The sequence below is a fragment of the Heloderma suspectum genome, chromosome 3 (genome assembly GCF_057233095.1).
Source record: "Heloderma suspectum isolate Gila_16-S chromosome 3, 16-S_ref, whole genome shotgun sequence".
Classification (NCBI taxonomy): Eukaryota; Metazoa; Chordata; class Lepidosauria; order Squamata; family Helodermatidae; genus Heloderma; species Heloderma suspectum.
In genome coordinates, this window is record NC_139460.1 from 140,181,913 (window position 1) to 140,205,719 (window position 23,807).

A 23,807-nucleotide genomic window follows, 5' to 3' on the forward strand; every position below is an offset into this window, starting at 1 on the left:
GGAACAGAATGCTCCAATGCTACGTGCAGGGTGACAGTATGCCAGGAGTAGACTTACCAGGAGACAAGATTGCTAGAAGAGGTGTGTGGTCTGTGCATATTTCAAAAGTATGGCCATAGAGATAGTTGTGGAACTTTTTGAATCCTGAAATAACAGCCAAGGCTTCTCTGTCAATTTGTGCAAAGTTCCTTTCAGTGGATGACATAGTCCTTGAATAATAAGCAATTGGTGCCTCTGTACCATCTGAAAATTTGTGGCTTAGCGCAGCACCAACCCCATAAGAAGAAGCATCAGTAGGAAGGATTAGTGTTTATTTTTTCATCATAATATGCAAGCACAGAATTTGAACTCAACAAGTGTTTGATGTTCTGGAAAGCATTCTCATGCTGGTTGGTCTGTTTCCATGTTTTTCCCAGCAAGCAGTGGCTCAGCAATGGTAGCCTTTTGTGGAAGAAACACATGGTAGAAACTGAGAAGTCCCAAGAAGGCTTGAAGTTCCTGCTTTGGTTTTGGAGCAGGTGCATTGTGAATTGCACGTATTTTTTGTCAGCAGAGTGAATGACAGAAGCATCAATATAATAGCCCAAAAATGTTATGCTGGAGGTTCCAATTTCACTTTTCTCCTTTTTTACATGAACGCCAGATGCATCAAAATGATGTAGGACCTCTTGAAGTTGTTCAGCAAGTTCTTCCTCAGTTGATTCCATGAGCAGGACATAATCAAAATATGATACAATACCTGGAATTCCAGAAAGTAGAGTTTCCATGAATTGTTGGAACAGTCCAGGGGCCACAGAAATTCTGAATTGCAGACGCTTTACTCAGAATGTCCCTCGACGAGTGATTATTGTTTGGGCATCTGCTGTAGAATCATCGATGACCAACTGTTGATATGCTGGGGCCAGATCAAGTTTTGCAAAGACCTTCCCTCCACCAAGAACGGCGAGGAGTTGACTGACAGCTAGCACTGGGTATGGATGCTGCTTGAGTGCCATATTCACAGTGCATTTGTAATCCCCACACAGTCTCACCTTCCCATTAGGCTTTAATACAGGCACAATGGGCATAGTGCACTGGGTCTTTGTAACTGGTTCTAGCACACCTTGCTTGATGAGATGCTCAAGCTCTTCTTCAATTTTTCCCATAATGCAAAAGGCACATTCCTGCCTTTCATGCAAAGTGGTGTAATAGATGGATCCAGATGGAGTGACACTGGCTTCCCTTTTTATTCTCCCAATTCTTCAGAAAATACTCTTGGAAATTTATTAACAATAGCTGCAAGCTGGCCTGTAGTAAGGGTGTGAATTCCTTGAACGCTAATCCCTATTGATTAGAACCATTTTCTCCCCAAGTGGTTTTTCCTCTGCCCCTCCACAATTATAAGTGGAAGCTTCCCTGGGAAGGAACCATACTGTACTTCTACAGTGCAGCATCCAATGATATTGACCTTATTTGCATTGTAATCACGCAGAATGCATGATGGACTTGACAACTTTGGAGCAAGAGCCCCCAAAAATATGTGCTTAAAGGTGTCTCTGTTAATTCTGGATACCCCAGACCACAAATCCACTTCCATTTTGCACTTCTGGCCATTGATTAATACGGTTGCATACAGCACAGAATCATGAGGTTCCTTGCCACAGACCTTCTGAATGTGATATAGCTGTTGAGTTTCATCACCCTGTGGATAATCAACCCCATGAGACGCTAGGTGGAGTGACTCTTTGTTATAGTTCCTTGGCCTTGTGCTGACAGATTTAGAATGGCAGACTCACTCAAGGTGACCCTTCTTGCAAAACCTGTACTCAGCATCCTTGAATCTGCACAGAGAGCGCTGATGTGGTCCTCTAAAGCCTGAGCAGGAATAGGTAAGCCAGGGCCTATCTGCAGATTTTATGGAGGGTGCATTTCTTGTGTTCTGTTGATCTTGCTGCCCGGAATTCTCAGCCTGCTTGCTCCAGATGGCATTTACATCATCTGCATTTCTCTTGGGTTCTGTGACATACAGCGATGCAGTCTCACTAGCTAATAACTTTTCTTGAGCCATTGCAAATGTCAAGTTTGGCTCAGACAAGAGGCGCTGTTGTAGTGCTTCATCATAAGCCCCACAGACAAGGCGATCCCTCAACATATCCTCTAGAAAATCCCCAAAGTTGCAATGTTGACAATGATGATGCAGCTCTGCAATGTAAGTGGCAATGCCCTCTCCAGGTTGCTGCATTCGTTTGTGAAATTTAAATCTCTGTGCAATAAATGAAGGATTTGATGAGAAATGTATCTTCATTAATCCTAAAAGTTCATCAAATGTCTTAGTTTGGGGTGAGGCAGGAGCAGTGAGGGATCTTATTATGGCAAATGTCTGTGGCCCACAAACAGTTAAGAGCACAGCCTACTTTTGTTCAGCATTTTGCTTCAAGATAGAATGAAAGCCGTTCTGCATAAGAATCCCAGGAAGCAGGTTGACTAACATCAAACTCTTTGATATATCCAAGAGCAGCCATTTTTATTTTAAGTCTCTTAAAAAACAACACACGCATAGGAGTTGCTCAAGTTCTTAAGTGGGTCTAGCTGGCTGCTTACCAGTTAGCTGGTAAATGGATTCATAGTCCTTGCTGCCTGTATAGCTCTCAGAATCCCATCCTTGTCACCACAAAATGTTGTATAGATAGTAGGGATGACTGCAAGAATCAGCAGGCCTCAAACACAACTGTTCTTTATTCAGCACACACAGAAGTGAGAACTTAGCAAACAGGCTAAACAGGCACCTGACATGATGGGGCAAGTCATGTGACTGAGTGTGTTTGAGTTGTACTTGGTTGTACTGGCTGAAAAATAACTTTTTGTGAACATGCATATGTTTCTTTTATCCGACTTAAGGAAACTTATTTTAATGAAATCATTACAGTCAGTTTTATTAACACAGCTTGCTTCCAGTACCAGTGCCTGGCTGTTGTAGAGTAAATAAATGCAGCATAAAATAGATGAACATCATTCAACAGTGTGTGTATGCAGAATAGGGATGGGTGCAGGCACTGTTGCTAGGAGTTCTGGTATCCTTGTTTTCATAATCTGTGAAATGCTAGCTCGACTTCAGCATGGGGAACCTGTGGCTTTCCAGATGTTGTCAGACTAAAGTTCCCATCACCCCTGACCACTAGCCATGCTGGTTGGGTCAGGGGAGTATACAAGAGATGTTGATTTGGTCATGTGTGAAATACACATGACATTGAAATGTGCTTCACAAGTCCATTTCAGTTTTTAGATGGATGGTGTCGTTTCCCCCTACTTGTTTCCATACACAAATATGTGTTTAATATCAGTCTGTCATTTTACAATATAAAAGTGGCATGTTGCTGAATATTACAAAGATCCATACATGACACATGCGAGCATAAATAAGCCAAGATTTCATGGGAAATGCTTGTGTGTGCTAGGCAGTCCATCAGGGGTGAGGAATGTGTGACCCTTCAGATGATGTTTTTGCTCCTGTCATCCCAGGACACTAGCCATGCTGGCTGGGGGTGACTGGGGTTGGAGTCCAACGATATCTGGAAGGTGGCAAGTTCCCCACCCCTATACTAGATCAGAAAGTATGAGTTTTGTTTATTTGTTTTTTGTTTTCAGTTCACATACAGTGGTAAAAGCAGAGATGGGTGGTGTCCTACAAAACAGGGAGTCCCATACCATCACTACGTATCAAGTTCTGGTATGGTGTTATGAAGCTCTACTAAAAAAGGGTAAAACATGGTGCAAGGTTACACATTATTATTGATGGTATGATAGCTTTGCAGTCTAGTACAAGCACATGCAATGCTTATACCCCCACTAAGCCTACCTCCATGGCAAAGCTTGGGATTTTTTCTTTTAGGATTGGGGGAAGAAGGGAAATGAATAGATCAAAGGTTAATTGACGAGGAATTGAGTTGAGGTAGCGTCTGCACTGGTAAAGAACTTGGGAAAATTGATTTGGGGAATTTGTTAATTTAAGAAGAATTTATTTAGAAGTGATTTGTGGAGTAATGGTGCATAGTAGCACCTTAGGGAGTAAACTATTTCTGAAGAAGTGTTACTTCTATAAATAGGTTTCCATCACATTTCCTGCAGCTAACTGTAAATTGTCTAGCCACAGTTGATATATATCACCAGAAGTCTGGAGCACAAACAAAATGGAGAAATTAAAGAAGGGATTAAACGAGCAGAAGCAAAAGTTTTCAGCAGTCAAAAGATCAACTGGATGAACCAAGCCAGTCCTTTGGGTTCTGAAGAACAGTTGCCATTGCAAAGCATGAAGAATGAGACAAAAAGTCAGCTTCAACTGAAGCACAAGAAGTGTTTGAAAAATCTCCCACATCCAGATGATCTGTGCAGCAATGTATAGGAAGAGCTGCAAACACCTTCAGGAAAACTTGACATCAGCAACCCAGAAGGCTGACCAAATCCATTAAATGACATTGATCGGCAACTTATAGTACAGAAATGTCGAATCATGAAGAGTGGCACTGAAGCATATGCTTCTTGATGTGGAAGTATGTTCTTTACCTGAATATATACTGTACTCCGACTCACCAAATGGTAATGATAAGTTACCAAGAGACTGGCTTGGTTGGAGTTGCAAAAAATGTGCCATACCATGTGATATGCCTGCCCTTTTCCATGGATTGTCAAAGCATGTTTCAAGAAAAAGAAGTATTTAATCCTTTGCATCTGACATGGCACGCTATATAAAAGGCCTCCTGTGCCTGAGAGGGGTAATCCTCAGGTGTATATGCTGTGGAGAATACGTAAGTGAATTGTTGCTGATGGAATTGGCAGAGGAATGCAGTAATCCATAATGAATGTATGGCAGAGATGAATAAATGTGGCTTCCAGAAATCTTGCATTTAGAGGTCAATCTCAGATCATAGGAGATCCACATAATGGGAATTTTCTTGATTTTCTTGACGTTCTTGGGAAATGTGATCCTCTATTACTTGACCACATAGAAACTGTAAAATGCGCACACGCACACACACACGCACACGCACGCACATGGAAGTGGGAAACTTCTAGAAGTGCATTATTTATCCTGGGAAATTCAAAATGGTTTCTCAGATTGTGTGGAAAGCATGTGATGAAGATTATACTTTCTGAAAGAGGGGAAAATATATTGCTTCTGCTAATATATGATGCTACTCCTGAATGTTCTTTTTTTTTCATTATGTCCTTAGAAATGTGAAAAAGGAGCATGGGCTATTGAGGAGAGACTCACTGAATTTCTTGAACTTAACCAAAAAACAGGAAATGACATTCTAGTAGTGATACTGCTAGACTACAGGATCATGGTGTGAATATTTCTGATTGCAGAGGGCAGGGACGACATGGGTGCAAAAATAGCTAGAAAGGTAAAAAAAAGTTCAAGTCTGCATTCAAGAACATCATCCAGCTGCTATATTTTCACTTTGTGGAGTACGTTCATTGAATCTTGTTGGTGTATACCAGTGGAGGGGGAACCTGTGGCTGTCCAGATGTTGGACTCCAACTCCCATCAGTCCCAGGCAGCATGGCCAATTGTCATAACCAGCATTGGCAGTGCTGGCTTGGGCTTATTAGAGCTGGAGTCCATCAACATATGGAGGGCTACAAGTTCTCCACCCCTGTTATACCTGCTGCAGCATACTATCCTGAAGTTATGACCTCCTTTGGTTGCTTGAATTCTGTATGTGTTACATTTGCTGGAAGCCCTAATAGGCAGAATGTGTCAACTAAAAATGCTAGATGTTCACTACATCATTTGATAATAGAATGCAAGAATACACGCTATTCACCCAGTTGCCAAACCTCTCCTGGTGTAACTGATGCTCTGAAAGAATTACTTCCAGTTTCAGTTGAGAAGCTAGAATATGAACCATGCTGAGAAACAGTTGGCCTACTAGAGGTGTTTTTTGTTTTGTTTTTTCATCTTTCAAAGCAGTAATTCCTGCAACGTTTTGGATTAATGTTTCGGAGAGTTTTGACAAGAGGAATTTAGTTTTGCTGTCATGGGCTGTTTCTCTTCAAATTGGCTTTGAAAGCATCAAGGAACTTTCTGCAAAAATTAAGTATGTGAGGGATAGTGGCCCATTATACTCTCAGAATCAGAAGCTGTAGCCAGCAAATTTGATATTCCAGTGCAGCTCAAAGGGAAAAGACATAGCACATCCTGGAGACAGGTACATCCAGAAAGGATCCTGAATATCAACAACATGTAGCAGAGTTGAATGTGAAAGAAAAGTTTTTTGTTGCAGTGAACCACTTCATTTCTCAGCCTGAGTTCCAGTTCTGGGCCATGGGAGAAACCTGTAAGCTTTCCTACTGTTCTTAGAATTTAGAAGTATGAGTGAGGAAGATAAATTGAAATGCTGCAATTCTGGGATTGCAAAGTATCCCAATGCCTTTAACATCATCACTAAAGCAAGAATTTTTACAACTTAGAACTGTGTATGATGCTGCATTTGGTAAATCAGGAGGAGTGTTCGAACTATTGAATGCCATTAGTGAGCTGCAACTTGTAAAAGTGTGTTTCTTGATGTGTGCATTGCATTGAGGATCTTGTGCTCCCTTTCTCCAAGTCAGCATTTCCCAACCTGGTGGATCTTCATAACATTAAGAATTAGTGCCTGACTGTTCTCATTTTCCTTTTCCTTCCCCTTTTCCTTTTGTGTCATGTAATTTTAGACCATAAGCCTAAAGGCAGGAAGTGCCTTGTTTTGTTTGATCTGCCTGGGAGCCTTTCTGGCTACAGAGTGGGGTATGAATGCTTAAAATAAGTAATAAGTGAAGAGAAAATTGGTGATTAGACCAAATTTATAGTAATTTGCTCTAATCCTCTTGGGGAAAATCCCATGCATTTTAGACAAAAAAAGTCCTACAACTGGCTGAGGGATGCTGGGAGTTGTACTCCAACATATTTGAAGGGCATCAGGTTGGGAAAGGCTGTTTTAAGTGTTGCAGAAGGGTATTCAGAAAGCTGGTCCTTATAAAAAAAAAAATTACATGCATTCAGCAATGAGTGAAGAGTGGTTGAGCAGCATGGCACTGTTATCCATTGAACATGAACTTGTTCAATATATTGATTGCTTAGAGATCACCAGAGACTTTGCAAATGTACAATACTGGACATAAGCAGTGGTTCTTGCCAAGAAGTTATGGGTGGAACAGAGAGTGGAATCCACATACGCTGTACTGGGCTCAGAAAATACCACTGGGTGAACAGCATGTATTCTTGCACTCCATTGAATATCAAATAATGTAATGAACATCTAGTATTTTTATCCAAGTACATGCAATTTTGGAGGATTGTTTCAATTCTTTTTTTAGATTGTGTTATAATACTCTGGCACATGTCTTAATCTGACAAATACCTTTACACTGACACATTGCGGACACATGGATTCTGCTTCATAGATCACAATTCTGCATTCTTTTGACAAGGATGGTGCTCAGGATTGTGTCTTCAGTTTTACATTTTTTCCCCAACAAGGTAAATGAATTGCTGCTGTTCATGGCACTAAAGGACTTAAGCTTTTTAAATATATGTTGAGTTATGAAATGTGATTTCCTTGATTACATGATGCCTGTTGCAGAGGAGAGGTTGCTGTCGTTATTTTCTCATGTTGACCATCTGAAGGTGAAATGAAGTTAATATTCTTTAGTCTCTTACCTCTTGTTTTCTGGCCAGTCGGTGGAGTTTGTGCTACTGTCAATCCACTAGGCACTTATTTGTTTGAAGCAAACTTCTAGCTATATTGCTTCAGTCTCTCCCAGGTCTCTTGCCATGAAAATCTTAAGTTCCTGCATCTGCACATACATACAAGGTACTATCATGTTCCATCAGTGTATGGACTGTATGCTGAATCTTCTAACTCATAACTAAAGATGTGGCGCATGCACGTATCTCCATAGAATGCAGCAAAATTGCAGTCGAGGTCAGCCCATTTTGAGGACACACTGCTGTTGCTCCTACTTTGAGAACCAGATGCACTCTGTATACTTGGGTATGCACACTGACTGTAAATATACACCACACCTTTTCATGAATGAGGAATCAGGCAATTCAGTGCAGTTATATAGGTGGTAGGTGTTGACTTTTCAGAGCTGTAACTGAAACATAGCTGTATCTGAAGAAAGAACAAAGCTAAATTAAACAGTTTGAAGTAAAACAAATTCCCAAATGTACTAATGTGAAAACAAAGTGGGGTTGTGCCCATAGGGAGACTATCTACTTAGTGCAAACTATACTGCAGGTTGTAAATTCCTAGCATTTCTCACCTTTGATTATAGGTTGGTGTTTGCCTAAGTTAGCAGACTCAGAATATTGGTGCAATTTTTTTAAAAAATAACTTTTATGTAACCTGATTGGTATGGTAATTTGTTCAGGAGTAACTCCTACTGATTTCAATAGAAATTATTCCCAGGCATAAGATTGCATCCTTTCAGTGCAATCCTTTGCACATCTACTAGGGTGTAGGTCTCCAATGAGTTCAATGGGACTTGCTACCAGATAAGTTAGTGTAGGGTTGCAGCCTTTGGCAAGTTACACTGAATGTAAGACAGAGCTGCCATCTCCTGACCATTCTCTACCTGACTCTCCCAGCTGTTATCAAATCCCCTTGTGTTTTGTTTTCAAAATCAAAGTTATCCCACGGCAGTTGCATCAAGGGTTAAATATGAGGTCTGTACACAGCATACTAATTGTTGCATCATTGCTTTATCACAGTGGGGTAAGTTGAATACTGCTGTCTAGTGGTTTGTGACCCCACAGCATTTTCACTTCTGAGGGCAGTATCCAATGCTGTCATGGCACTAACATAAACCAATGCTAGTGCAACATTGTTAGTGCTTGCTTGGCAAAGGGAAAAGGCAACAATTTGCTGTCAAATTTGGGCGGCAAGGCCTGCCACTGAATTTCAGTGGCAAATCACCCCTTTTTCCCTTTGCCTAGCAAGCAGTAATGATGTTGCACTAGTCTTGGTTTATGCTACTGCAACATCATTGGTGCTAGCGCTGTGACAGCATTGGATGCTGCCCTAGGGCTGGAAATATGTTAAAGTTTGAGCAGGGGTGCTATTGCTAGTAGTACCCCTGCTAGTAGTTACCTTTTGGAGGCAAGAGGATTTGTAACTAGTACCTGCAATGGGACCCCAGCTCTAACTTTACTATTCTTCATATTTATGATCCTAGAAATGAGAATGTTCTTGGGTTACAAGCCATCACAATACAGAACATAATGTAAAGAACAAAAAAGTAAACAAGCATTGATGGTGATGTGTGAGGTTTTTCCCATCGTGACTGTTGCTACTCTGACCTTTCTGCCCTTACCTGTATTTAACCCATGTTTTAAAATGGAATCATTTTGGTTTCATAATTCCAGATGAGTAGTAGGTGTGTGAGTCTAAGGCAGCAGGAAGGTGGGTGGGGTGGGGGGAGTGTGTTTTTGCATCTTGGAGATTCACTGGTTTATTGAAGAATGAAGTTCTGTCACCTATGGGATCAGAAGTAATTTCAGTGGTCTGTTATCCTCTTTTAGTCATGCATTGTTTTAGGTATATTTGGCATGCCTAAGCTTTTGTGTTTAGGCCACCTATCTACTTAAGATGACTAAAGTATTTGCATTAATAAGTAATCCTCTGTGGCTAAGACTAGCCACCTCTCTATTATAACAGACCAAGAATCCTAAAAACTTGCATATTTTACACTACCAAAAGTTTTTCCAGTAAAATATATTTTACCTATTTTGTATCTTTCTCTTACCACAGCAGAATATTAGGATTTGTTTGCCACAATATAAATGTAATATCAGATACTCACTGATGTTTTTACAAATTGAATGCAAACCTTCTGGTCCAATAATTCTCAGATTACGTGCTAGGTTTTCCATGTGCCATGGCTAGGGAATGCTGGGACTTGTAGAACTTTTTTCTGCCTAAACATGTGTAGGATTGCACCCTAAAGCCGTTTCTACACAAGGCATTTATCGTCCGCTCATGATTCTTCACTCACGGAAATTCGCGGGTCCTTTTCACAATGTTGTCAGCCCCCAGTGTTTCTCCCGTCATTTTCAAGCAGGAATATTCCATTTTATAAATAACTGAAAATGCGGTAAATAAATCTAAATCGCGCAACGTAGCAGCGCCATCTGTTGGTGGTTTAAATGGAACCTATAGGAAGGAACAGGTAAAAACAAAGTGTGTGGATTGTGCCAATTGTAAACCCACAAAGACTCCAGAAGACGAAGCCTTGGTAAGGCTGCGGGATTTTTACTTAATGTAGAGAAGCCCCACTAAGTAGCCAATGGTGAGTTTTGCAAAGAGTATAGCAGATGGGTGATGTTTGGACCTGTGGGTGATCCTGACTAGTAGTTCATATGTTGTGGGTTCCCTTGGTAAAATGTTTTAGAGAAGTTGCCTGGATTTTAAAATGAGGTCTAAATAAGAAACATTGCATAATGCTATTTACAATAACTATTTTGGTCATGTTTAACACAGCAATTGTAGAAAACTTATATAAGTTTGGATGCTTCTTGCGTCCAAGATTCTTGACCATACCTTTTCCCCAACTATAAATGCAGTGAACACGTATGCATGCTAATAAAGAACTCTGAAAATAAAATGAAGAAGAATCTCAAACCCATGGCTTCTACAACTTTTAATTGTATAAGCACTTCTTTAGAAGGAAGCTTTATTGATTTCAATGGGATTTACTTCCAAGTGCACATAGGATTGCAGGCAAAATCAAACAAAGCTCCTAAATTTAATGCAATGTTTGCTTAGTTAACAACAGCAGGATTTCTGCTTCTGGTGCATCATACACATTAGAATAACGAATCTTCTCTGGAGTTTGTGGGGAAGGGCTTGAGGTATGAAATGTCCTAAACACCTTTGCATCCAGTGCTTTCTAACATCTACTTGTAAAAGTCAAAATTACACGCGTGCAATCCTACGCGTGTTTAGACATCAAAAAGTTCTACAGCTCGCAATGCTGGCTGGGGAATGCTGGGAGTTGTGAGACTTTTTTCTGTCTAAACATGCATAGGACTGCACCCTAAGGTAATGTGACCAAATTACTATAAATTTGGTCTAATCACCAATTTTCTCTTCATTTATTAGTTATTTATTTTAAGCATTTATATCCCACTCTGTAGCCAGAAAGGCTCCCAAGCAGTCTATAGATCAATAAAAACCAAGCAGTCCCTGCCCTTGGATTTATGATCTAAAAATACATGACACAAAAGAAAAGGGGTGCAGAGGGTTTAGGAAAATGAGAACCATCGGGCCCCAGTTATTAATGTTATAAGGATCTTAATGACAAGATGAAATGCAGCTGTTACGCTATAATGGCTGTAATGCAACTAGATGTTATTTGTTGTCTTAACTGCTGGAATAGAAATGGCTTGAAGAGAGGAGGAGCCAAAAAAAAAATTGCTGGTCTCTCAGTTGAATGATGGAGTGGCCCTGCCTTCATTTATCTCCCTATTTTATAGCCTGATGGAATGGCTGCTGGATAACACTTATTGTGGAGGTGACGCAAAAGCCGATGAAGCTGTCTTCTCAGGAAGGATGATGGTGGCCCTTGTAAGTGTCAACATTTACTTCTAAGTGTCAATATTTAAGAAGATAACATTCATAAAAGTCTAAAGCAAGCCTGGCACAATCAGTGCTGATGATTACTAGTAGATCTCAAGAATTCCCTTGAACCTTCAGTTGAGTGACCATATTTTATCTTCATTTCCATAATTTACTCTAACAAGGGAGACAGGAGAATATCCAAACTTATGTGGAAATTAATTGCTTTTCAGACTTTACTGTTAGTCTTATACCTTTATTTAAAAGCATTAAAAGAATACATAGCTGACTTGAATACTGTACAACTTGTATAACAGTAGAAGGGTAGAAAATTGGCTCTCTTTTCTCCCCATATCGCTGCATCTGCTTCTGTAATGTTAAGACATTTGAATCCTATGGGTGCTTGCATAGAGACTTTTATTGCTATATTACCCTGGCTAATTTACAGAATTTTACAGGGGGTCCAGATGGCATTGTCTTCTGCTTGTAACCCTCCTGTGTTTTCCTACCACTTCTTCCATCTTTTTCCTTGCCATGGAAAATCCCTAAAGGAAAAAAAAAGTCAGAATTGCTGCACAATGTCTTTGGGTTATAAGTGCGTGGAGCCCTCCGTCTGGAAACACCCTAGATTTTATAGCTGTAGATCTTTTCAATTTCTTGCTCACAAAGAGTAGTATTAGTGAGATTGGAAAAATAAAAGTAAAGGGAGGAATTGCCACACCCATCCTGTCCTAATCCTTTAAGCTTTCTAATGCAGTGGGGCCCTGCTTCAGCCTTGCACAGTCATACAGAGGGGAAGAAATAATACTAGAGCAATCATCCAGCCATTTTTGTTCAATGAGCAGTATAAGGGAGCAATCCTATGGCTCATAGACATTATCTGAGGTGCCATAGGATACTGGGGATTGCCTAGGACTGCAAAAAGGGGATTGTTAAGTAGGCCACAATACATGGCTGGTGGGCAGTGTTTGGTCGGGTTAATCACAAGTTTTGCATGCCAAAGTTAGGAGCAGTGAAGTGGGGAATTTCAAATATGGTGATTACAAGCTTGAAGCTGGTGCAGAACATAATGGAAACAGTGCAGAGATTTTTTCTAAAGAACAGTATAATCCTAGTAGTGGGAAAGAAAAATCTCAGATAGCTAAACCTAGACCAGAGTCCTTGAATATTCCAAGCCTTGTAAAATTATTACTATTATTGGTTATTTAATAGATTTATATACCATTGACCATATTTAAAAATATATTGAAGCGGTTTAGAAGAAAGTTAAATACATTATGATACACATTAAAATACAATTAAATTATATATAATTGCTAAAACATTTATATAAAACATTAATAAAAACATTAAAGCCAATACAACCCCATAATAAACAAACTGGGCAGCACACTCACTCAGGGAAGGCCTGGGTAAGATTGACTGCAGTAGAAAAGCCATTCGTCTGCTTTATTGTTAGCTGGCTCCTGGTTATAAATGAAATTGAGCAACTGCATGTGTTAGCTGGAAACCAGTAAGTATTCATCATAAAAGAAGAGCTGATTCACAAGTGTGCGTTTTAGCTGAGGTGAGGTGGGGTGGGTGGCTTCATTGGTTTCAGACTACAGAATAAGCAGAAATTCAGCAGGAGAAGATCTTATTGTATTACAATGTAAGGAAATCTACACCTGTCTGTTGTGCATGGTTATCTATCTATCTATCTATCTATCTATCTATCTATCTATCCTCTTGACAGAGGTTCTGTGCCTATCTCTGTCAGGAGAAAAAATATGGCAACCCTATCTGGGAATGCCCCATGGACTTTCTTGTAATTGCTGATTTAGAAAAAGGTGGTAAATATACTAACATCCCTTCTAGGTTATTTCATGAGCACAAGTTTAAGTTCATAGTACCTGAATCCCACTTTGTAGTAGGAAACTGAAGAGCAAAAAGGAAATGTGCCTGTGCCTCTAGTTTTCGGAGAAAACAAGTTTCCTTTTGACCCCTGAGCCAGCTTCCATTCTTTTGGCGGAGTAGTTCAATTTCTGAGGAGTCTCTGATCCTGACAGCTGAGTTCTTTCCATCACTGGTGACTGAGAGTGATCGTCCAAAAGAATATCCGGTTCAGAAATTTCTTGGGCACCATGTTGTAGTGTAGGGAAAGCTAAAATTATTTTTAAAATAATCAGCATAATCAACTTTGGAAAATAGAACATTCTGCAGGCCTGCTTCTTAAAATTATGATTCAACTTGTCCCCTGCCTCCCCAAATAGATCCTAAAACATACCACAAAAATCTGGTACAGCCCTTGCCATATTCTGTCTGTTCAGATGCATTTTACTTATTTGTAGGATAGTAGTTCATTAAAGAGGTATTAACTGTCTCATAATATCTCTAGCAGTGTCTGGGCAGATGTTGCAAGAATCTTTCCTATCACACCAACTCGAAAGTAGTCACAGCAGCAAGATGCTGTATGTACTTGCAGGTAAATGTGCTCTTATGTATGTGTACTATCTGAAAATCTGCTCTTTCCCTTTTTAAATCTGAAATCCTGGATATGTGCATAGCCATTTGTGTCAACCCCAGTGTTCTTAAAAAACCAGCAAACAAGATCTGATCCTAATATTTCTGGTGTGTGAGCCTGAAATGCACAAATATGTAGTTCTGGGGCAAACAGAGACAAATATGAAACTTTAATCCAGCAAGATGTGTTTGTATGGACATACCTGAGCCAGTGTTTGAAAAGAATCCTCATGACTCAGATTGCTTGTACTGCAAGACTTTCCTAAGGGCTAACCTACATGGAAACGGTTTGAGAAGCGTTTTCATGTTACATCTGGATTTTCATGAAATCGCTTTTGGTCTGTCAGGGGCACCCGAAGCAAGAAAAGCAGAGCAGACACTACCTAAAAACCTGCTTTCACACGTCACACAGCACCTGAAACCGTCATCCTTTGGGGCTGGGTGGGCTGAGTCCAGCCAGTAGAACTGAACGTCCTCAACTCATAGGTGCTGCTCAGTGAATGAGAGAGACTTGTTCCCCATCCCAGTCCACGTTCCCCTGCTCAGGGAAGTTTAATGGAAGCACTGAATTAAACCCCGGTAGTTTGCCCCACACCTCTCCCCTCTCATCCACCACTGGGAGATTGTGAAAGATTAAAAAATACTGCAGTATTCTGAATGGGAAAAACAGGCTACATAATTTGAATGGGTAAAGCGGCTACTGTGCTATTATGAATGCTTGAAACAGCGCTACTGCACTATTATGAATGGGAAAAACGCTGCACACTGTAAATGAGTAAAGCAGTTACTGCGCTATTCTGAATTACTGAAGCTGTGCTACTGTGCTATTATGAATGGGAAAAACAGGCTATATACTGTGAATGGGAAAACAGCACTACTATGATATAGTGAAAGGATGAAACAGCGCAAAGTAGTGCTAAGTGGGAAAGGAAGCCTGTGTCCAAAAGTGCCCTATTGCAAAAGGGGAAAAAGAAGGAATGTGGGGGAGAAAGGGTGGCCCCACCCCTTGACCACATCTCTGCCAGGTCACAGCAGCATGATCAGGATTTAATGGGGGCATGGGGCACACTGTAGCGGAACTGTGTGGGAGCCACGTTTAAGGAAAAAAGATGCACTAAAAGGACTTTCTGAAAATGCTCCTTTTCCAGAGGGAAGCTGTGAGGTTGTTGCGGATTGGTGGCAGCGTCACGTGTCATGAGTAACCGTGATGTGCTCTCACTTCACACTAAATCATCCATGTAAATTGGCCCTAAATTTCAAACTGCATGGCTGGCTGGGGAATACTGGGGGTTGTAGGGCTTTTTTCTATATAAACATGCATAGGATTGCCCCTAAAGTTCTTATATTCTCAGGGTGTGTCTCCAACTACTCATGTTAAATAACAATCCAGTCTTCAACTGCCTTATGGCTCACCTACTGTTACGTAATGGTACATCTGTATGCAAAATGCTGATAGGATGAACTGTTTTTATTTTAATAAAATGCTGTTATTACCTGAAACGCCATGTGAATCAATCATACTGTAATGTTTAGATGTTTTACTTCTGTTCCTGACATTTTCTTCTGTCTCCTTTTCTTTTTCCTTGGATGAAAAATACAAGTTGGGTCAGGGGAGGATATAAGAGACTTTGATTTGGTCAAGTTGAAATGCACACGTAAAGTTGTAATGTGCTTCACAAGTCCATTGCAGTTCTTAGAAGGATGGATGGTGTAATTTCTCCCTACATGTTATACAGAAATCTGTGTTTAATACCAGGCTGTCATTCTACAATATAAAACTGGCCTGTTGCTGAATATTACAAAGATCTATATAAGTCAAAACATGGGTTGACATGGGTTGATACTAACATTTCTTCATGCAAGTGTGAGCATATGGCTGAGTACAGACAGTGCAACTCCTATATATGAAAAACAGACTCTGTGAACCATCCCGTTCCAGCCCTTTCCTAAGAGCTTACATCTGGCATACCTGTAGCTCTCCAACAGTATATGAGGAAATGTGTCATTAGCAAAATATTTCATTTGTATGTAGTTCTGATACTGCTTACTTTTATTTTATAAATAAATTAGCACTGTATAGTATACAGACGTTTGTAGGTGCTTTATAAGTACCTATTACTTATTGACCTGGTTTGCACGTAACAACAACCTAGAGTATGAGTTGAATTGTGGGTTTAGGGATGTTAGAGGATTCCGCTACGGACTCCAGTGAGGCTGGATTCTTTAGAATCCGGCCCCCCGGAGTCCGTGGCAGAACGGAGCAATCCCCCCTGCCACCCCAGGAAATGTACGTGGAACGGAGCCTACCTTTGTTGGCTGTCCGCTGCCCCGCAAATGGCTGCTGCAGTCTGCGGCTGCCATTTCCTGTTTACTTTAGCCGTGATAGGCTACATAAGTATTTACGTAGCCTATCACGGCTAACGCAGGGACGCCATTTGCGTCCCTGTCTTTGCCATGATAGGCTACGTATATATTTATGTAGCCTATCACAGCTAACGCAGGGAGGCAAATGGTGCAGCGGCCGCCATTTGCGTCCCTGCGGAGGCCGTGATAGGCTATGTATATATTTACGTAGCCTATCACGGCAAAAGGCAGGGACACAAATGGCGTAGCAGCTGCCATGTGCATTCCTGCCTTTTGCCATGATGGGCTACGTAAATATATACGTAGCCTATCACGGCCTCTGCAGGGATGCAAACGGCAGCCGCTATGGCAGCCACGGCCCAACCGGATGGAAGTCTGGCTGCAGCCGGGGAGGATTCCGGGGAGAGGGACGGAGCACCTCCCCCCCACCGTGGATGGCCCCAGCGGAACGGGGTAAGTGATTCGTACACCCCTACATGGGTTGTCGTTACATCCAAATCCTGCACTATGGTTTAACTATGGGTTGTTAACCATGAACAACTCAGGAAGAGAACCCATGATTTGTTGTTGGGTTGTGAACTCTGAGTTGTTCATGGTTAACAAATCCATAGTTAAACCATAGTGCAGGGTTCACACATAACAACAACCCATGATTCAACCACAACCCACGATTCAATGACATCCCATACTCAACTCATACTCTGGGATGTCATTACATGTGGACCAGGCCACTGGGTTTGGTGGGGATGAGAGAGAAGGCCTTCTCGGTGGCTGCTTCCAGCCTCTGGAACTCCCTGCCAAGGGAGGCTAGGATGATCCTTTGTTGTCCTTCCGCTGGCAAGGTAAAGGTGTTATTATTTAGTCAGGCCTTTGGCATGTAAGCTGGTCTGCTGCTGAAGGTTTTTTTTGTAAATTAGTGGGTGCTGCTTATTTCTTTGTGATGTTTTTAACTGTGTTTTTAATTTATTTGTTTTTATGCTATCTTGTTTTAATTAAGATTTTGTTCTAATTCAGAGTGTATTGTTGGTCACCTTGAACATCATTCTTTGGTAGAAAGGTGGGATATAAATTAAATAAATAAATGTCTAATAATAATAATAATAATAATAATTTGCATTTAAAATGAAGCAAATAGACTTTTCATCTCATCAATTTGACTGATATTTAAAATAAATGACTATAAAGCCATATATAGCCCCAACTCCCTTTCAAAGCAATTCACAAATGGTGGAGATGCACCCATGAGAAATCTTCTAGTATTGTCTTTGAGGGCAATGCAGAACCAAAGAATTCAGAAGGATTTTTAAACCCCATCACTAAATCTGAATAGAGGTTTAATTGATGGATTCTCGGGGTGTGCTACAGATTCAGACTAATCCTGAACTGAATTGGGCTGATTCAGACAGATTTTGGAGATGTCTGAATCAAAGTGGGAATCCTCTAGAGCAGAATGAATCTGTCTGAACACTTGTGAAGATTTGGGATTCAGAGAGACACAGACAGTGTGTCTCCAAAAAATTATACATTTCTCCCCAAGCTTTTCATATAAGGAATGGAGGCGGCGGGGGGGGGGGAGAGTGGGGGAGTGTAGTTTTGTAACTGGTAGCTCTAGCTTCTAACCACGGTTAATGGTCTTACCAGGGCTCTCCAATCCCTGTGCTTTGGGGGAGGGATGTTGAAGTAATATATCACATAACTCTTCCAGTGATCTTTGCTAGTTCTCTCTCCCAGAAGCAGGAACATATAAAGAGGTTTGGTGGAGTCTGTGGGACCTGAGATGGTGCAGCATTGGATGCTTGCTTGAAAAATGCTAGATGTTCAAGTCCTTCTGGCTGTGCCACTGTACGCTCCACTTCCATCATCCACCCCTGTCCTGTTGCACTTTCTGTTACTTTGGTGCCAACTGAGCAGAAAACAAAAAAACCTTAAACTATTTAAAATTCATTATAACTCCCTACCCCTGCGCCTATCCTTGTGACATATTGTATGTTTCTTGATGAAGGATACCTGTATGATGTATGTTATTTTCATAAAAATTGTAAAAAAAAAAAACACCCAACAAAACAAAAACAATGAAGGGGGGTAAGAGGAAGTGAATCACCTACCCCCTCCCCCACAAATTTGAACACTCCCTTTCCACAAGAAATGCTGCACCTATCCTGAAATTTTTGGGGTCTCTTAAATATGGCCACATCTATGTTGTATGTCATTTTCATAACAATTGCCCACTAAGAATGTAGTGGGATAACCACATTCCTTTTTTGGAAACCCAAAACTGGAAAGGCTGTTCTTGGCCAAAGCTCCTTGCTGAAACTTGGCAGGCTTGATCCCCTCAGGAGGGGCAACTATTCCTGCAAATTTTATCCATCTCTGCCAAGAAATAAACAAGTTATAGGCAGTTCCCTTGTAGCAAAAATCAAAATGTAAAGGCACGTAGCATAAACCCACCTGCATCTATTTGGCTGCAATTTGGCATGCTTAATCCTCTCATAACAGACTACTCTGCCTCCAAATTTCATCCAGTTATGACAAACAAGAACAAAGGTGTATTCATTTGTTGATTTGCAATGAAAGTCAATGGGGGCCATGTAGATTTGGATTTCTGAATCGAGATTTGGAGTCAGACCCAAGTCAAAGCAGATGGCCTCTAAATTGGTCCGAGCTGAATAGGGGTCTGAACCAAATCTTGTGGTTAGTGCACACTTCTAGTGGATTCCCATTAGAAAAAGTATTTGAAAGCCACCACTCTATACAATAGAACAATTTCATTTGTATATGACTTCATTACTTTTGCAAAAGGGATTTACTGCAAATACTTACCCCCCCTTACTGTAAGTGCTTCCCCTTTCCTACCTGTTCCCAAACTGCATTCAGATCATCTGCATTCTTCTTGCTTTGGTCATCCAAACCAAGCCATGATGTAAACTTCTTTGATGGGTGCACAAATAAATGGAAACATTCTTTGAAGTCATATTTGCCCATCATTTTAATTGAAACACCAATTCTCTTCGGGAGGCATAGCCCTTTTTGTTCTTTTTCATTTGTAAAGTAATATGGCCTTGAAGCTTTTATTTCCATGCACATTCCATGTCTTGGTGCCAAGAAAGATATCCTAGCACAGCATTCATAGCAAGGCATATGCGACAGAAATAATGTTATTTTCTATTTTCCTTTGATTTGGTTTTCTGCAATATATTCTTCAATATTACTCAAAAGTAAAGCTTCAGCATGCTCATTACCAGGATTATTGTACCCATAGCCCCATATAGGCCAAAGATAATTGTTTTCTTTTTTTAAACTGAACAATACCAATGTTTTCTTGAGCATGACTGTATTATTAAAGTTTTCTTGGAAGTCTTTTTCAGTCAGCAGTTTTTTTAGAAATAAGGGTATTTCTTATGACTGTGCTAAGCCAGATCACTTGGAGAGACTAAGATAAAAAGCATACAAAATTGAGATTAATTTTATTGCTTTTGTCCATAACTATAGTAAAAACACACTCAAAGTGCAATTCTATACATGCCTACTCAGCTTTGTGCCATAACAGGTGCTCACCAAATGCTCAGAATGTAATTTTGATTTCAACTGGCCACATTCCTTCCATGCTGGCTTTGCCCTGCTTGTCTTTCCTCTAGTCCTGGTCTTAACAGGATGCCCATGAGCACAAGTGTGTCCACAGACACTTCTCTTCGTGCCTGTCACATTTCTGCCTCTCCTGATATTTATTTTATTTCTTAAGAATTTAAAACATTATTTTTAACTGGGAGGCTGGCATGCTGCAAAGTGAAGTGCCGCCCTCCAGCACCATTTTTATTTTGGCTTGTGAAGGTTTGAGAGGCAACAGGAAAAAGGGCCAGGCTTAGAGGCCTGTTTTTTTTCTGTTGGAAGGGGGTATCCTTGAGAAGAGTACTTTCATTTCCCCAGTTAAGTGTAAGTCATTTCCCTAGTTAAGTTTCATTTCTTCAGGTTTGAAACAGTACTTCCGTTTTTGAGGGAGGAGGGTATAAAAAAAATGAGCAAGAAGAAGCAGCCTGGAAAAGTCTAAAGAGAGGTAGGGTAAAGGAACTTGCGTTTTGCAACTTTTATTTTTTCTTAATGCCTTTTGTATTATTCAGCTGTATTGTGTAAATACCTTTAGTTGTGATTTGCTTACTTTAATTTACCAGTAAATTGTGGTGGTTAAATCCTGTGTCTAGAGTGTCAATCACCCCACCCCTACAGCTTAAACCCCACATTATTGGAAAGGGGAAGGTAAAAGAAGGAAGGTGAACTCTTGAGACAAGAGATCCTTAAGGAGTCGCTCAGGGGGTCCAGGTCATAAGGGGAACCCTAACACGGTTCAAAAGAGTGGACTTTTTTTGTTTTATTTTGGAATTCAGACCACACCTCTTTGGCTTTATTAGGTTCTTGGGAAAGTTACTTTTCTTTTAGTATAACCAGTTTGCCTTCTGGAAAATGAGTGTTTTGTGATTGGTCATGCCCACCATGGCAGCCATTTTATGAATGGACAAGCTGCCCCTATGGCAGCCATTTTGTGAGAGTACCCACAACACTCTCAAAATTCCAAATGTGCCCACTTACCGAAAAGGTTTGGGGACCCCTGCTCCCTACTTCCACCTTTTCTGTTGCTTGTTACCCTTGCCTTCATCAGACTCCTACTTCCTCTGTTTTCCCCTTCAGTTCTACTCATTTGTAGCCTGTACCTACTGTGTTAGTGAGTTGCCCCTCAGATGGTGTGAATGCAAACATGGCCCAGGGATGCATGAGTCCTTGCACAGTGAGCAGACTTTGTTTTTTCTTGTTTATCCTAAACTTTGGTGAATGTGTCCCTATTTCTCTAAGTCCGTCAGTAGTGTATTTCCAGACAGTTTATTCACCTTGATGTGTCCACATTGCTTCCAAGGTCTATTAAGCAAGACAGTCTTTCCTCCTAGAGTGCTACATATGCAAATAGGTCTGAGAAGAGAATAGGAATTACTGTAGTGGTGGCTGATGCCGTAAAGGGGCCTCTTTAAAAAGGGGGAAAGCAGTGGTATTTCCATGCCAGGGGTAGGCAACCTGATGCCCTTCAGATATGTTGGACTACAACTCACATCAGCCCCAGCCAACATGGCCAATGACTAGGGATTATGGGAGTTGTAAATTGCATACCCCTGTGCCATGCAATTTCCAAGGAAGGGCCATATGATGTGATCTCTCTCCCAAGTGAAAATGTACAGGTTTTGAAAAGGCATCATTTTTAGGCCTCTGCACTGATGGGTCTTTGTGTGTGTGTGTGTGTGTGTGTGTGTGTGTGTGTTGGGGGGGGGGTCAATTTCATGAATGCTTTTTCTTTTTATAAAGAAAAAATACTTCTTGGCACTTCACTGCCCATGTTTACACATTGTTCTGTTAAAGGAAAATATATAACTATATATCTATATATCAGAGCAGTAGCAGCATTTGATGGATGAATACCATGATGGCCAGAAAGGACTGCCTTCTCCTTTGCATATAGACTAGATAATATATATTTGTGTAGGGACTAGATAATGTGAATTCACGATTTAACAGGTCTAGTACTAATTTAGTATTACTCAATAAATAAATAAATACTTGTTTCTGGTTGTTTAGCAGCAACAACTTAATAACATTTCCTTTGCTTTCCCCTTTCAGTTCTATTCATTTGTTGCCTGTGGCCGTTCAGGAAGAGGTCTATCAAATGGTGACTGGAGGCATCTGCTCCTAAGTTTGGTGCCAGCGTGAAATGAAGTTTGTGTATTCTGTCTTTTGAATGTTAACAGTCACCCCAGAGCACATCTGAGAATGACACGCATATGAATCACCTCCAGCAGTCTCTGGATGGTGACAAAAACATTCCCCAGATACACTTTCCTGTCTACCCAGTAATCCTGCCAAAGCCACAAAACACTTCTAAAAACAGTGGAAGGACAGTGAAAGAAATTACATAAATTGTGTCTCCTGGACTTACAGTACAATGATATTTCACGAATACCTTAGCTGAGAGTGACTACAGCAGATACAAGACAAGTTCTAGCTAGAGAACTAGCTTGTCTGAATAAAAAGGTAAAGGTGTCCCCAGCCAGTCGTGTCCGACTCTAGGGTGCGGTGCTCATCCCCGTTTCTAAGCCGAAGAGCCAGCGCTGTCCGAAGACGCTTCCGTGGTCATGTGGCTGGCATGACTGAACACCGAGGTGCACGGAACGCTGTTACCTTTCCCGCCAAGGCGGTACCTATTTATCTACTTGCAATTTCTTGCTTTCAAACTGCTAGGTTGGCAGAAGCTGGGACTGAAGACAGGAGCTCACTCTGTCATGAAGCACTCGGGTCTCGAACTGCTGTCCTGCCGACCTTCCGATATGCAGTTCAGCGTCTTAACCACTAAGCCACTGCGGTCCCAATTAGCTTGTCTGAATACCCCTGCATAAATTCCCAGGCTGTTGTGTAACCATTTAGAAATATTAATTCAAAGACAATCAGATCGCATGTCAAACCTGTATTCCCAATCATACTATTTAAAAACTACGAACTCCATCAAATGTTTACTTACCAAAATAGGTTCACTGTATAATCCGAGTTTTGACAATGGGTTTTGGAAGCTGCTGTTGAGAAGTGACACCATTTGTAACTTTCATTTTCTATTCTAGTTGTTTACTATGCAACACTAAATCTGAATCTGTTGCTCCACCTAGTGGCAAATATAGTGCAGCTACCTATAGAACATTTTAAAAATAAAAGTATGTTTCTGTTTCTACACCACCATTTGCTATCTGATCAAAGCTTGAAAAACCAAGCTCACTCTAGCTGTTTTAACAGCAGTTAGCCCTGAATAGTTTATGTATAATGAAAACTGCATTTTTTAAAATGAAAAATGTTGAAACAAAAAAGCGAGCAGAGAAAACTTTTACAATAGCATTGTTCAGAGATGCAAAGCTCTGGTCGCCACCGGTGGTGAAGTGGAGCTAGGGGATACAAGGTCGAGCATTGGGACTTTAAGATTAGCAGAGATGAGCTTAAATGCAGTCCTTACAGTAAAGTGTTTCTCCCTGGTGCTGGGAAAAGAAACTCCTGGAAAACTTTGAGCTGGTAGCCTTACACTGTTTGGGGACACACTGTGTACACCTCTTCCCCTTTCTCATGCAGTCTCAGGTCTCTCCAGCCAAAGTTGGACATGTTAATCATTATGCTGCCCTTTGCCAGCTCACTATGTTATGACTGTTAGCTGATCTTAATAAACTGATTATTATGGTCGGCATTTTTGGATTCCCCTTGGGGGCATGTGGACTGCCATCATGCGCGCCTGCATGTCAAAATTTACCACTATGCCATGGTCATCACGAATGTGTAAAAGTTGGTCCTGCT

At 40.8% G+C, this 23,807-nt stretch overlaps 1 protein-coding gene across 2 annotated transcripts; it reads right to left on the bottom strand.

Annotated features, from left to right (window-relative positions):
- Nucleotides 1-11,823: 11,823 nt before the first annotated feature.
- LOC146350305 (uncharacterized) lies at nt 11,824-23,117 on the bottom strand. Of its 2 annotated transcripts, XR_014789251.1 has the most exons (5): nt 22,996-23,117; nt 19,299-19,373; nt 15,576-15,663; nt 13,472-13,722; nt 11,824-12,124 (listed from the first exon to the last, which is right to left on the bottom strand). XR_014789251.1 is itself a non-coding variant. In XM_084844717.1 (4 exons), the coding sequence occupies exons 1-4, from the start codon at nt 23,065-23,067 to the stop codon at nt 13,529-13,531; spliced, it is 429 nt and encodes a 142-aa protein (XP_084700843.1). In that variant the 5' UTR covers nt 23,068-23,117; the 3' UTR covers nt 11,824-13,528. The 2 variants fall into 2 exon arrangements, 1 of the variants encoding a protein (XP_084700843.1); XM_084844717.1 differs by having other exon boundaries at nt 11,824-13,722.
- Between the last annotated feature and the right edge of the window lie 690 nt (nt 23,118-23,807).